Here is a 14,173-nt window from a genome sequence, read left to right as displayed (position 1 = left end):
GCTCAGTGTCTCCTTCAGTCAGGGCTGGAGGCTGCAGGGAGAGCCAGGGCCGGCACTGACACCCACTGGAGCTGGGGGAAGTGACGGAACCGCCTTTTGTTCCACCGGCTGCCCTGTGGGCCCGCGACTCTCCGCGCCTGCCTCAGTTTCCCTGCGTATCGCGAGTCCCGGGGCTCCCCCTGGCGACAGCGCTGCCCGGGCGGGGGCCGCGGGGCCGGCGCGGGCACGGTGCCCAGGCAGGGACGGCGCCAGGGCATCACTCGCCGCCCCCGCCATGGCGATTATCGCGATATGAGCCCATATCGCTTCGCGGGCGAAGCTTTTTGGGCGTGGCGGCGCCCCGTAGCCCGCGCGCGCGGCCCCGCAGCCGTCGCCGTGGCAACGGGCGCCTCGCCTGTGTCACGTGATCGGGACCGCCCCCCGCGGCCACGCCCCCTCCCGCCGCCATCTTGGAAGTTGCGTCAAGATGGTGGCGCCGGCGGCCCAAAGGCTCCGCCCCCTCCGCCTCGCGCGCGGCGCGGCTACGTCACCGCGTTCCCGCCGCCCCGAACCCGGAAGTGCGTCTTGGCGTTCGCGGGCGTGCGGGGCCGGCGGGAGCGCGCGAGCCCGGCCGAGCAGAGCCGAGCAGAGCCGAGCCCGGCCGAGCAGAGCCGAACCGAGCAGCGCCGAGCAGAGCCGAGCCCGGCCGAGCAGAGCCGAACCGAGCAGCGCCGAGCAGAGCCGAGCCCGGCCGAGCAGAGCCGAGCAGAGCCGAGCCCGGCCGAGCAGAGCCGAACCGAGCAGCGCCGAGCAGAGCCGAGCCCGGCCGAGCAGAGCCGAGCGCGGCCGAGCCGAGCCGGGCCGAGCCGAGCCGAGCCGAGCCCGGCCGAGCCGGCGGGGCGGAGATGGCGGCGGCGGAGCTGCAGGGGAAGTACCAGAAGCTGGCCCAGGAGTACTCCAAGGTACCGGGCACCCGCGCCCGTTCCCGCGGGGCCCGCGTCCCGGCGCCGCTTTCCGCGTGCCTCCTCCGGGGGTGAGGCGGGGGCGGGTTTGCAGGTGGGGAGGCAGAGCGGCCTCGTCGCGCGGGGCCGCGGTTCTGTCCGCTGTGCCGAGCCCTGAGGGCTGGGTCGTGCAGCTCGGCCGTGCCAGCTCGCTCCGGCCGGCGGGCGCGGGAGCTCGGCGGTGTCGGTGGCGCTTGCAGCGGCTCGGAAGCGAGCAGGACGCTGGCTTCCACCCCTGCCTCCTGTCTGGCCCCCTTCTTCTGCCCTAGGTGACTCTGCATCCTGTTCCTGGTGCGCCGGCTTTGCAGAGATGTGTAGCCCGTAGTGGGGAATGCCTTTCCTTTCCAGGGTGCCTGAGATGACTTCTAAAATAGTGGAGCCTTGCTTAGTACAGAGCCCTTCGTTCTTTCTTCTTCGCTGAAAGCAAGAGGAGGCTTGGTCTCGAGTGGCAGAGTGCTTCAGCAGCCTTGGGGAAGACAGGCAGCGCTTTGGTTTTGTGCAGCCCCACATCAGCACCCGGCACTTGTCTGTATTTGACACTCCTCCCAGCTTACAGAACCATGTCTCTTCTGCTTGGAACCGTTATAAAAACACCACGTGTAGCATCTAAATAGTTTACAGATAGGTACCCTTTTAATGCTTCCACAAGATAGTTTTAAGAACACTTAATTTACTTTGCAGCTTCTGACCATCGCATCTAAATAGTTTACAGATAGATACCTTTTTAATGCTTCCAGAAGATAGTTTTAAGAACACTTAATTTACTTTGCAGCTTCTGACCATCGCATCTAAATAGTTTACAGATAGGTACCCTTTTAATGCTTCCACAAGATAGTTTTTAGAACACTTAATTTGGGTATTAGGTCAAGAATTCACATGTCTTGTTTTATACAGAGGCTCTGCTATTCCTTGGAGATCAGTCGTGGCTGAGGATGAGATAATGGAGGGGTTTTGGTGCTTGATTCCTGAATGAGCATTGGAAATGTGGACTTCTGACTATGGCATCTAAATAGTTAACAGATACCCATTTAATGCTTCCACAAGATAGTTTTAAGAACATTTAGTTTACTTTGCATCTTCTGACTATAGCACCTAAATAGTTAACAGATACCGATTTAATGCTTCCACAAGATAGTTTTAAGAACATTTAATTTACTTTGCAGCTTCTGACTATAGCATCTATATACTTCTGATTATAGTATCTAAATAGTTTACAGATAGGTACCCTTTTAATGCTTCCAGAAGATAGTTTTAAGAACATTTAATTTACTTTGCAGCTTCATAGGTCACAGAATTCACATGTCTTGTTTTATACAGAGGCTCTGCTATTCCTTGGAGATCAGTCGTGGCTGAGGATAAGATAATGGAGGGGTTTTGGTGCTTGATTCCTGAATGAGCATTGGAAATGTGGACTTCTGACTGTAGCTTCCAAAAGTTCCAGCTGCTGGATTCTTTCTTTTAATATCATGGTGTCCAGAAGCTTTATTTGAGCTTCGTCGTGCACTTGTCAGCCTGTGGCATTTCCCTTCTCCTTTGCTGGAACTGTTTTTTTTCATCTCATCCCATTTCTCGTGCAGAGCAGCTCATTGTGGCACTCCCCTTTGCAGAACCCTCTCTTCTCTTTGTTGTTGCGTGCAGGTGGAAATGCAGAGTAGCCCTGGAGTAGCCTGCTCACTCAGTGGTGCTCTGAGAGAGAGGTGGACGAGAGTTTGACACACACAAGCAGTGCTGGGGGAAGTCCCTGCCAAAGGATTGCTTTTCCTCTTGGTTCACAGACGAGTCCAGAAGAAGGATGAGGAGAAGAAGAGACTCTGAAAACACACAAGTCGCAGGAGTTCTGGCTCTCTCATGAAGGAATAGTCAAAGCAGCCTGTGTGGGTCACACTTCAGCTGGGGTCTGTGGGTGCAGCAGGAGCTGCTTTCATTCTCTGCACCTGGCACGTTCCTGCAGTGGCACAGAGACAGGTGTGGGAAACTACTGCACTGCTCCTTCTTGCTAGGGAAGCCCTGTGCTTGGAAGTTTTTCTGTGGTGCACTGGGAAGTTTCTTGTCCTGCCTTTGTGATGCCTGAGAGGCACAGTGGGAACACTGCAGGGGAAACAGCTGTGCTTAGCAGTGACTTCTGACCTTTCAAATGCACTCAGTCACCACACTGAAACAATGAGCCACTGCTGTTTTACACTGAATCTTGCCTTTTATGCACCTGCCAGATACCTCTACAAACCCTTTTAATTTATATCTGCAACAGCTGGACTCACACATGTCAAATGAATGCAAACTGCCTTTGAAGAAACCAGGATTCAAGCAATTTTCAAGGAATGGGAAGATGGAACTGTCAGTATCCTCATTGCTGCAGGGTAGAGGTACTCTGTGAGGTGACTGGGAAATAGATTTCTTGAGTATCACTTTTCACTGCAGTGATTTTAGCTCAGATTTTGGGTCCTGCATAAGTAAGGCCTCCTTGTATGCTTTTTATGCCTTTTTGTGTCAGTCTGTTCTCTCTGGATCATCTGCTGCCACTGGTAATAAGTAATTTTGCTTTAAACTCCTCTTGAATTGATACAGACTATGACTTTGTGAGTCCTGCTTATGCTCCAGAACTGGTTATAATCAGTTTTGTGAAGAAGAGGGGAGAGACAGAAATAGCCCTGAATATGACCAAGAACTTCACTAATCAAGGAAGAGGCTGCAGCTTTTCCATATTTGTTCCTAGTTCTTCAGATCGTAGCTATATTTAAGTAACTGGTCTTCAAGGTTATTTATTGAGTAAGAATTCTGTTCTATTTGACCAAAATGTACTTCTTGTTCCTTGGCAAGTCAGGATATGAATTGGATGCTTTTTTCACCCTGATACCACTGCTATCTCCCTGAAGAGAATACTTGAAAAAGCATTCACACTTGGCATTCACTCTCCTGAGAGAATGTGATGCTTTCTGCACTTTCTCATGAATGGCTTCTATTCATTCTGTTGTCTTGCATAGTTACTGGCATCTCTTGTTTTTCAGCTTCGTGCTCAGAACCAAGTCCTGAAAAAAGGAGTTGTAGATGAGCAAGCAAACTCTGCCTCACTGAAGGTAATCTCTAAAAACTGCTCATGTCAGGTGTATACTAAGCTGTGACAAAATAAGAATCTAGGGGTACTTTTTACTAAAAAGTAATTTGAATAAAAGAAAGAAGAGGGAACTTGATTTCAGTAAAAGAATTTCTGTTTTGCAGCTGGCCTGTTGTTCTCTGTAAATGCTGAGTTTGTAAAAGGGGAAGGTTGATTCATGATGATTACAGAATTAAATAGCTATTTGGGTATTGGGTATGATCTGTGGTCAGCTCAAGGAAGTGAAATACATTTTTTTTTTAGTTTAGAAACGATACTTTCTGTCTCTTCAGTATTAAGAAGTGAAGCAATTTTTCAATTTGTTCTTGTTTTTAATGTGTAAAAATAAACGTGAAGATTTAATTTTTTTTTTTTTTTTGTCATTCAGGAACAACTGAAGATGAAGGATCAGTCACTGAGGAAACTGCAACAAGAAATGGACAGCTTGACCTTTCGAAATCAGCAGCTTGCCAAGCGGGTGGAGCTACTTCAAGATGAGCTTGCATTAAGTGAAGCTCGGGGCAAAAAGAACAAGGTATGTGCTGAAGGCACAAAAGACTGGCTTAGCAGATGTCTGCTCCTCACCTGTCAAAGCCTTGTCCTGATCTTTAGCAGCAGGTATTTTGTGTCAAGGGTTGAGCTGAATGTTCTTGTCAGAACTTGTGTTATTTTACCTGATGTTAGTGAAAATGCCCATAAAACAGGTATTGGTATATATCGAATACATGCTGTGTAGTTCTGTACTCTTCTAGTCTGTCATTGCTGGTTTTTTTAATGGATATTTATTAAGTGTTCAAATAACTGGGAAATACTTTGCAGCTCTGTGATTGGTCATCTGCTCTGCAGAAAGCTGATCCCTCCTCATTTCTCATCCCCACCTCTTTGCTTTGTAATTTTGATGTTGGTAGTTAACCCTGTGATCATAGCTTTTCTATGTGAATCTTGTCAAATGCTTTGAAATCTAAATTTTGAGCTTGTATTCTTTATGTTATTTCAAAATAACAGAATGATTTCAACACTGTGATCTTTTTCTGCCAGAATGCTTGCTGATTAAACCTAGTGATGTCATATTCTAACTGTGCCTTCTGTAGGTAGCATCACAATTCCAGGGGTGGTGTGTGCTTGGTCTTCAGTAATTCTCAAGCATCTCTTGCTGCTTTCCTCGTGAGGAAACCCCTCTTAATTACTGCTGTCATTTCTTTTTGGTGCTGTCTTTTCTCAATGTGCTGTAGTTACCAAGACTGGCTTTAAAGAAATCATTCAGTTGATTAGTCATATGATCATCTTCCTTACTTTTCCCCTAAACTCTTGCCCATTTTTCTGCTGTCCAATTTCTTGACAAGCATAGTGCTTCTGACTGCATTATACATGAGCCACAACAGATCAATCTTTCAAATACAGTTTGACCCTTCTGTTCTTTTATTTCAAATTGTGTAAGTTACTGTTTTGCTAGCTGTGTTTGCAAATTTTGAAGGACGTCAGCCTGTCTTTAGTAGCTTTGCAAACAGTTTCCACTGAGTTTCTTTCCTGTTCATCTCTCAAAATGCACAGCTTTAGTTCCCTGATCTGTGTTAGAGTGCAATCCTTTTAGAAGGAGCAGAACATGTGCCCATATCTCAGGTGGAGTTCACAGGCTGGCATCAAATACAGAGGTGACTTATCTGCCCTGCATATCCCAAGTGCTCGAAGTTTGGTGTTGAGTTTAAATGCAAACAGTCTCCCCTGTCTTTGGTGATGATAATACATTTCTTCAGCAGTGTGGTGTGTGGGATTCACTGGTGGTCTGAGTCTTTTGGATTGAGTGGAAGATGAGGAGACAGGCAGAGGGGTATGTGTGGTTGATGTGCAGGGAGGACCCTGTGGTTTCCATGGCACCTTGTGCTACAGCCTGCTGAGAGCAGCCTGGCTTACTCCTGGGCTTGCTGGGCACAGATGTGCCTTACACACAGCTACCAAACCAACTGAGCCTGGGAATGGAGGGGTTTGGATTACTGACTGCATGGGATCATGCAGGATTCCAGTGAATTCAGATGGGCTGCTGCCCATCCAAGTGATTGATTCCCTGTGAGTGTGAATGGGACCCCTGAGTGGAGGCTTTCCCAGGGCAGTGTTGTACCACTGCAGGGTCACAGGGGTGTGAAGGAACGTGTGCTGCCTCCAGGCTGGTGCTGTGTGCCAGTGTTCACACCTTTTGATGTGTCAGTCAGCGTCAGCAGGACTTCTGCTGGTGTGCCCCTGCTGGCAGTTACCTGTGGGAGCTGTTCTCCCAAACCTGGGACTTGGAGATAATGAGTGCATTGTGTCTCTTTTAGAAAAGTGTAGAATCTTCATCTCAGCTGAGTCAAGAACAGAAAAGTGTCTTCAATGAAGATCTTCAAAAGAAAATAGAAGAAAATGAACGACTGCATATACTTGTGAGTGAAACTTTGTTTTGCCCTTACTTTCGGTTCAGAGAACTAGTGCTACAAACAAAGATGTGGAAAGTAAAGTGCTGTCTGAAAACTGGTGGGTTTAGAAGCTTAGTTGTATGCAGAGCAGTAGATTAGATTGGATTGTTTATAAAGATGTTCACTAGGCAAATAAAGTATTTTGATTTTGGATTCTTAAAACAGTGTGTGGACTCACATAATACGTGTTTTCTCATTTAGGCTTTTAACTTTTGGTGACAGCTGCCCTACTGAAAATAACCTGGTACTGAAAAGAAATTTCTTAATAGTTCATTAACTGTTTCAGAATTGTTTTAAGGTTTAAAATACTTTCTGCAAGTTGCCATAATTAAGTCAGGAATTACTTCACCAAAGTGGAATGCATTTCACTTTAGAAAACTGAAGAAAAACCTTTTGGCTCAAGTTCAGTTTTTCATGTGTTTGCTATTAGTCAGCAATTTATTTAAAGAATGCTTAGCACTACAAAACTTTGTTTTTATTAAAGTACTTTGTCCCTGAGTTCTTTCCTCTGTAGATAAAGTAAAATTTCTGTTTGTCTGAGAACTGGTAATTGCTGTTAAGCTGATCTGCCTAATGAAATTGGAGTAACTTAAAGGACTGGATTCAATAGTAAAATGAAGCTTTTTTTTGAAGAGCTTTGCTTTTCTTCCTGTAGTTCTTTGAAGCAGATGAGCAGCACAAACGTTTAGAAGCAGAGCTGAGGAGCAGACTGGAGGTTTTGGAAACAGATGCTGCCCAGCACCAAGCTGTGGTGGACAGCTTAACGAAGAAATACACAGAGACCATAGAAAAGCTGCAGAATGATAAAGCCAAACTAGAAGTAAGGAGTTTTTCCTCTTGCTTGCAAGTTTGAAAAGTTTTGAAATGCAATGTCTTGCTGTGTCAGCACTTACATTGTGAGATTATCTTCTTGCATAAAGATCAAGTCTCAGACACTAGAAAGAGAAGCTAAGGACTGTAGGCTTCGAACTGAAGAATGGTAAGTGTCTTTATTTCATTGATGTAAAGAAATAATTGCTGTGAAACACTAACTGGATTATTTGCTAAGAATAATACTTTTTTAAAAAGGGGTTTAATTAAAAGACTTTGATAAAACTCAAATTATATTATCATGAAGACAAATGTGAGCAGTGCAGGTCAAGCCCCTTTCTCCTTTGCTATGTATGGGACTAGACAATGCCACAATTTCTTCTTTCAGTAAGAGCAGTTTTGTCTCCAAGCTTTTTCAATAGCCGTAATGTTGATGAAAGTTTGAAGAATTTATTTGTAGTGCAAAACCATAGAAAGTAAAAACTTGTATGAAACAAAGATATGTTAGTTTGTAAAAACTGCTTCAAAGAAAAAAGTTTGAGTAACATATGCTGAGAGAACTGACTGAAAAGAGTTTCAAAAATCCCTCTCCACTGCAAAAGCTTCTTGAACAACTGTTTTTGCTTCAGGTATAATGTTCTCAGCTAGAATAGTTGAAAGTTTTTATCAGATAATTATATTGTTAGTTTTGGAATATTTTCATTGTCTTGAAGACAAGTTGTAGAAGTTGAGGACTGTGGCCCAAATCAAATCAGGGTGCATTTCTCTGAAGTTCATTAAGCTGCATTTTTTTAGAAGATACATGTGCAGTATAGATCTTTAATGGATAAGATGTACAGTGAATGATCAGATGCAGAGTTCCTTCTTTCACATGGTAACCCTCAAGTGTGTGTTTTAATTATGTTGATAGATGTGAAGATACTTGAATCCAATAACACCACTAATACAAGTCAGGCCTTCACTAAAAATGACTTGCAAAAGAGGAGGAAAGCTGTGTTTGACTGCTATTTGCTTTTTTTTTTGAAAAACTGTAGTTTTAATCTGCTACTAGTCAGTTCAGGCTTTTTCTATCATGTTCTATGGTGACTGGGTTATTGATGTAATTAAAAGTTGTCCCTACTATTTTAAATTATACTGTATTAAGTTTTTAAAAGTAATAAAGCCTGACACTTCTTTTTAAACACTGAAATCACTGTCTGTTGAACACATGGCAGGATGTGTCCCTGAGAATACTGCCCTTCTGTTCTCCCTGCTTTGTCAGGGGAAGGGATTCATTTGCCTCTGACACCCACACTTTACTCAGAAAAGCCAGAGGATATGGGACTTGACAGCCTGCATGCTTTGAAAATTAAAGGGCAGAATGTAAGGCAAAACATGTCAAACCACTTGTTTGTCATTCCTGTAAGTTTGAAAAGGAAATACCAGTACATTTGCAGTTTGCCTTGGAGTTCATTTTCTGTCATGCTCAGTGCTCATGCAGTACCTGCTGTACAGTTTCTATGCAATTTTGGAGCTGCTCTCCTAGAAGCATATTTTTTAATGTGCATGAGCTACCTATTGGCCAGTTTCTTCATATCTTCCTTGTCTATTTTGGATAATTTTTCTTTGTTAGAGTTGATAAGTTTCTGTGTATCACATATTGTAAGAAAGGCAAAAAAAACCTGTCACTTTGACACCTTCCCCCCACCACCCTCCACTATATGTGCAGGAGTTCTAGATGTCAAATGGGAAGCAAAGCAGTGAAGAATTTGGGGGCCTAAGCTGGGTAAGGTGTGGAATTTGGTCTGAATTATGGAGTATTCTTTGTAGATATATGTATATAACGCTGGAATATATTACTGTTCATCTCAGCAGTCTATTCTCATTATATAAGTAATCTTAATTACTTAGGGTCACATTTACATACACAGTCAAATGCAAGTGAAGAAAATTTAGAGAAAAATCACTTGAGAATGCATCAGAAACATAATTGTCAAGTCTTGACAGAACAGGCAGTATCATAGCAGTGTTTAAATACGGGTTTTGAAAAGCCTTTGAGGTATCTCAAATAGTGATGTGACATAGTTAATTTAATTATTACTCATTACCTGCTTATTGGAATACTGCACTGGATGCATAGTAACTAATTTGGAGGCCCTTTTACCTTCCCATCCAAATTCTAGTAGAAAAAAACCACCTTCATATAGCTTATATAATAGTTGCACTATAAGAAAATAAGGTGAATTTTAACTCTGAAGTAAATGGAGCTTCTCAAGAATGGAATTTAGGATTTACAAGTTTATGGTAACTTTCACCGCTTTTGTTAGGGATTAGGATTCAATGTTGTGTTAAATATGAGATAAAGGAGGACAAATGACTCCCACTGTATTATTTTTATCCAAATTCTAGAAGGAGACAGTTATGCACTCAAGGGATGCCTATAGTGAGATATGGTGTTGGTGATACAGATGAAATTTTAAAGGTTTACAATGTGTGTGTGTGTGTGGTTTTTCGTTTGTCTCTTTGTTATTTAGCCAGCAACAGCTAAAGAATCTTCAAGCAGCTTTGGGCAGTAGACTGGAAGAATCTCTATGCATAATTAATGAAAAAGTACCTTTTAATGACACAAGTACGTATTGCCTTGGCCTGGGTATCTTGTTTGATTTTTTTTTGGGGTATCCATCTGGAGGGAGTACTCCTTATGAATTAAAATGTATTAGCTGTAAGAGATGTTGGACATCTGAACAGACACTTGGAGGTAACTGTAGTAAGTATTTCTGATACTTGTCATGGTCTTCTTCAGTAATTCTAAAATACCAAGTTTTTATATGTATAATGAAAATTGAAACTTTTGAAGGCTTTTGAGTGATTTGCCACTTGTCTTGCTCAGTGTTGACAGAATATTGTAAACGAAGAAGGAACACTGTCAATTTAATGGCTGCTCCATAAAGATTGGTTACTCATCTCAAAGAGTATTATTTTTGGCAGGGTATATTCAAGAGGTGCAGTAAGTTAAGTTGGGGGAGAACTGGTGGCTGCAGAGATATTGTATCAATAATGGTCTGCACTTATTACTAGCGGGGAATTGTCAGGGAATTTGGGGGATTTGATCAGAAAACACAGAGTAGTTCTTACCTGAAGGCTGTCTTAGACTCGTTTGTCCCTTCATGGGGAAAAAAAGCCCTTTGGACCTGGGGACTTTGACCTGAAGCAATGTTTTTGTGCTTCCTTTCCAACTGCTGCTAGATCAGCTGAAGTGCAGAGCATCCCCTGGAGTTAGGAGTGCCCAGCCTTTGCGTGGCTTTGGTACAAGCATGGGTTCGTATGTGCTGGGTCAGTGCTGTGCACTGTGTGCTTTCCTAAACAGCTGAATACAAGGGTGGACAGGCTCTTCTGGACCTTTCAAGGCCAGGATGACCTAGAATAGTGAAAAAGCTGAAGGTAGTGAAGGTGGAGCAGAGAAGTGAAAACAGGCTTTTGAATTTCTTGTATATTTCATTGGTGGCTTTTTGCATTTTTCATTCAGTTTAAAACTTGCTGACGATGTTTTAAGTAGCCTTAGGTTCTCTGAAAGCTGATCTGGCAGGTGCTGCAGGGGTGAGTGTTCCAAGCTCTCCACTGGTTTGGCAATGCAGTGAGTCTTGGCTCAGGAGCACCAGATCATCATCTCTTTAGGAAATGTTGACTCCCATACAGCACGTCATACTTAGGTGTTGGTATCCTTTTCACTTCTCTCACTTTGCCTGGCATCTGCTGCCTATTTCTACTTTGGCTTCTTTAGCTTGCTTTTTTTTTTTAGGTGGTTATCATTGTATCAAGAACTTTGCTAAAATAATTTTATCTGCTTACTCAGCTGTCATAGCATAATGCCTTTGCTTGTGTGGTAGAAAACACTGCAAATAGAGAGCATCTCTTTAGTGACAGATCAACAAAACTCAGATGTTTGTTTGCTGTGGATTCCAGCTGTCTTCCTGTAGACCCTGCAGTTGGCTTCAAGTGTAACTAGCAGCTAATTTCAGTAACAATCAAATGACTCTAAGCATGATTTCCAGAGCAGAAAAGGTTTTCTGAAGCATTTAGTTAGAAGTAGGATTCAGTCATTTTAGACAGGGTTATTTTCCTCTAAACGTAACTACCTCTTTCCATGTGTTAATAGCCAAATGTGAATGACACAAAAGGACCAAGAAACTGTAAATTTCCTTTGTGAGCAATTTTTAAACTAATCTGGTTATTGTTCAACTGAATTGAGAATGGATGTGACCCCTTTTAAATCTCTAAGACTTTGTAAGCTGTTCTCTAGGTACAAATAGCCCTCTTCCCCTCTACTTGTGGCTGCTTGTAACTGAATAACCATTCTAGTTACTTCATGACTAGAGAAGAATGCTGAAATACATGGAGAGTACATCTTAGTCTAAATTATCAACATATTAAGTGTATACAGGAGCTTTAAAAACATGGAAACCATTCAAAATATATTAGTCTTGGCCCCTCCTTGGAATGTAATTGAAATTTGAAGATAATCTTGAATTCTTTAAGCGTGTTTTCTTTTAAAATATTTTTTCACTCTTGTTTGTGATGAATATTGTTCTTTGGGCAAGAGGAGTCTGCTCTTATCTTTCAAAATCAGGGTCTTCAGATGATTAAATTTAGACTTAGAATCTGAGGCAAGTACTGAGCTGCTTTCCCTTCCACTTAATACAGAAACCCTTAAGTCAGGATATTTAGGCCTACTTTATTGGAGTCAATTGTTGTATCTCTTTAGTTAATATTGCTCACATAACCTGTAATATCCCTGCACTGAATTTTCTTTTTAAAATCAGTATTTACAAAAAAATGTCTCTCCCCCAGAGTTTAACAAGTGCGTATAACTCAATTTTTGTCCTGTAGGATCTGCTCGATACAATGCTCTGAATGTACCATTGCACAACAGAAGGAATCAGGTAAGTGCTTCTTGTGGTTTCATGTGACCCTGTGCAACTTTCTACACAGATGCTGAAATAAAACCAGTCATTTTAGTACCTCAAATGGCACAAGACAGCCTGTCTTACTGCTGTCATGATATTTTGAGGGCATTTCTGCCCACAGAGCCTCTGCACTTTTTTCAAGAATTTGTGTGTATCGTTATGTCAAAGAGTCTTATTAAAGTTATATGAAATATTCTTTTATTGGGTCAACCTTCAGTAAGCTAGAGGTTGGAACATTTCATTTTTAAAGCTGATTAAAACTACAGTTCAGAGGCCTTTTGTTGGAAAGGTATCCTAAATTCCTTTTCCCTCAAACTGAACTTCTTCAGTCACATCCCTTGAGCTGTATGCGTTTGTAAACTGCACACTTTAGTGCACATTTTAGTGTGTGCACTAAAATGCTGTATTAGTTAACATTACTTGTCACCAGTCACAACCTTTTCAAGGAATAAATCATGTCACTTTGAGATCTCTGCATGGTTCATTTACATTTTGTGGGATTTACTTCTTGCCAAAGCACCTCTTACTTGCAGCATTAACTCTTATATATTGAAACATTTTTAGAAAACAGTTTCTGTTCACTGCCGTAATTTATTGAGATTCCTTGTGAATGTTGTGTATTCATTATTCAAAAATGAGCATTGCTTTTCTGTGAATGACTGAATATTTTAAGGGTTTTTACAACAGCAAACCAGAAACCTGTATGCAGTCAAAATTTTCCCATGTTGCTACCACTGAGGACTCTACAGCACTGTGGGGTTTTTCTGTTTCCTTGTGTGTCTCAGGTCTTCAAGTTAGTGTGTTCAGATGCTTTCTCCATTCCTCAGAAGTGCCTATAAAGAGTCCTTTTTCCTCATAATGTCTGCTGTAAGAACAGGTGACCTGTTGTTCAGTTTTGTTATGGAAATAGCCTTAAATTTCAGGTTGCTGCTGCTGAGTTCCAAGAAGACTCTGAATAGCTGCATGGAGACTCTCTCCTTTTACTGTTTTCTGCCAGCACTATGTCAGGCAGCCTCATGTTTCAAGATCTGCAGTCTTGAAAATATTCCAGGACAGATTTTTTATGACTGGCTTTGCCAGTGGAGGCAAAATGTTGGTGTATTAGCACAGGCTGTGGTGTAAAGGACAGCAAAACAGTAATAGTGTCTGTTTCCCTTCCTTGCATGGCTAATTAACACACACAAGCTGAGTATATTGACTGCTTTAATTACTTGCCACCATCCCAGATCCGTAATCAAGACTGACCTGATTTAACAGTCCACTGAAGCATTAGGAGTATGTCTCTGAAGGATAAGTTATTCTTGGCTGAAATGTCACTTATAACATTATTCTCTTCCCATAAATCCCAACAGAGAATAGCTTTCTTCTCTCTTGGATTTATGTTCCATTCTGGATTAATTTCTTTGATACCTGGATGCTGTACTAAAGCCACAGAACAGCCTTACTCAGGAGCAGCAGCTCAGTTCTGTCCAGGAGAATAAGAATTGAGTGTTCTTGGTTAGAGAAGCAGACACCTTTCATTCTGGGAGAAAACTGAGCTTTTCCTTGCAACCTGGTGTTGAGCAATTGTTGTCAGCAATTAGTCTGTTGTTCTTTGGAAATTTCAGACATGGTTTCTGTAACTGTGCTGACCTCTCAGTGTTTTTGTGGCTTGCAAGTTTGAAAAATGCAGCAGAGGCAAACCATGGCCAGTTGTGTGAAACAAAAAGATACTTTGTTGTCAAAGAACAATGTGCCCTTCTGAGTGACATTGTAGTTTATGAATAAAAATTAAGTTAAAAATAATTGCTTTTATGTATTTTAGGTTGAAGTAATAACAAGAAAGAAATTGCTGATAATGACTTTTTTGTATCCAGACAGGCATTTTTTCATATTTAAACAGATCCATGTCAAATACAATCA

At 42.3% G+C, this 14,173-nt stretch overlaps 1 protein-coding gene across 8 annotated transcripts in view; it reads left to right on the top strand.

Annotated features, from left to right (window-relative positions):
- The first annotated feature begins 853 nt into the window (after window positions 1–853).
- PPP1R21 (protein phosphatase 1 regulatory subunit 21) overlaps window positions 854–14,173 on the top strand; it is a 31,608-nt gene continuing 18,288 nt past the window's right edge. For 2 of the 8 annotated variants that reach the window (XM_053972948.1, XM_053972944.1), the window contains exons 1-8: window positions 854–941; window positions 3,986–4,054; window positions 4,460–4,606; window positions 6,384–6,485; window positions 7,174–7,338; window positions 7,439–7,497; window positions 9,842–9,936; window positions 12,195–12,247. In XM_053972948.1, the coding sequence (XP_053828923.1) occupies window positions 885–941; window positions 3,986–4,054; window positions 4,460–4,606; window positions 6,384–6,485; window positions 7,174–7,338; window positions 7,439–7,497; window positions 9,842–9,936; window positions 12,195–12,247 (747 nt within the window). In that variant the 5' untranslated portion in view covers window positions 854–884. Of the gene's footprint in view, window positions 942–1,103; window positions 3,356–3,985; window positions 4,055–4,459; window positions 4,607–6,383; window positions 6,486–7,173; window positions 7,339–7,438; window positions 7,498–9,841; window positions 9,937–12,194; window positions 12,248–14,173 lie in introns of those variants that run through there. The other 6 variants (XM_053972942.1, XM_053972943.1, XM_053972950.1 and 3 more) reach the window with 6 other exon arrangements.

Source organism: Vidua macroura, chromosome 3 (assembly GCF_024509145.1).
Source record: "Vidua macroura isolate BioBank_ID:100142 chromosome 3, ASM2450914v1, whole genome shotgun sequence".
NCBI classification, from domain to species: domain Eukaryota; kingdom Metazoa; phylum Chordata; class Aves; order Passeriformes; family Viduidae; genus Vidua; species Vidua macroura.
Note: the sequence above shows the minus strand (reverse complement) of the source record. Positions and strands in the feature narration are given on the sequence as shown.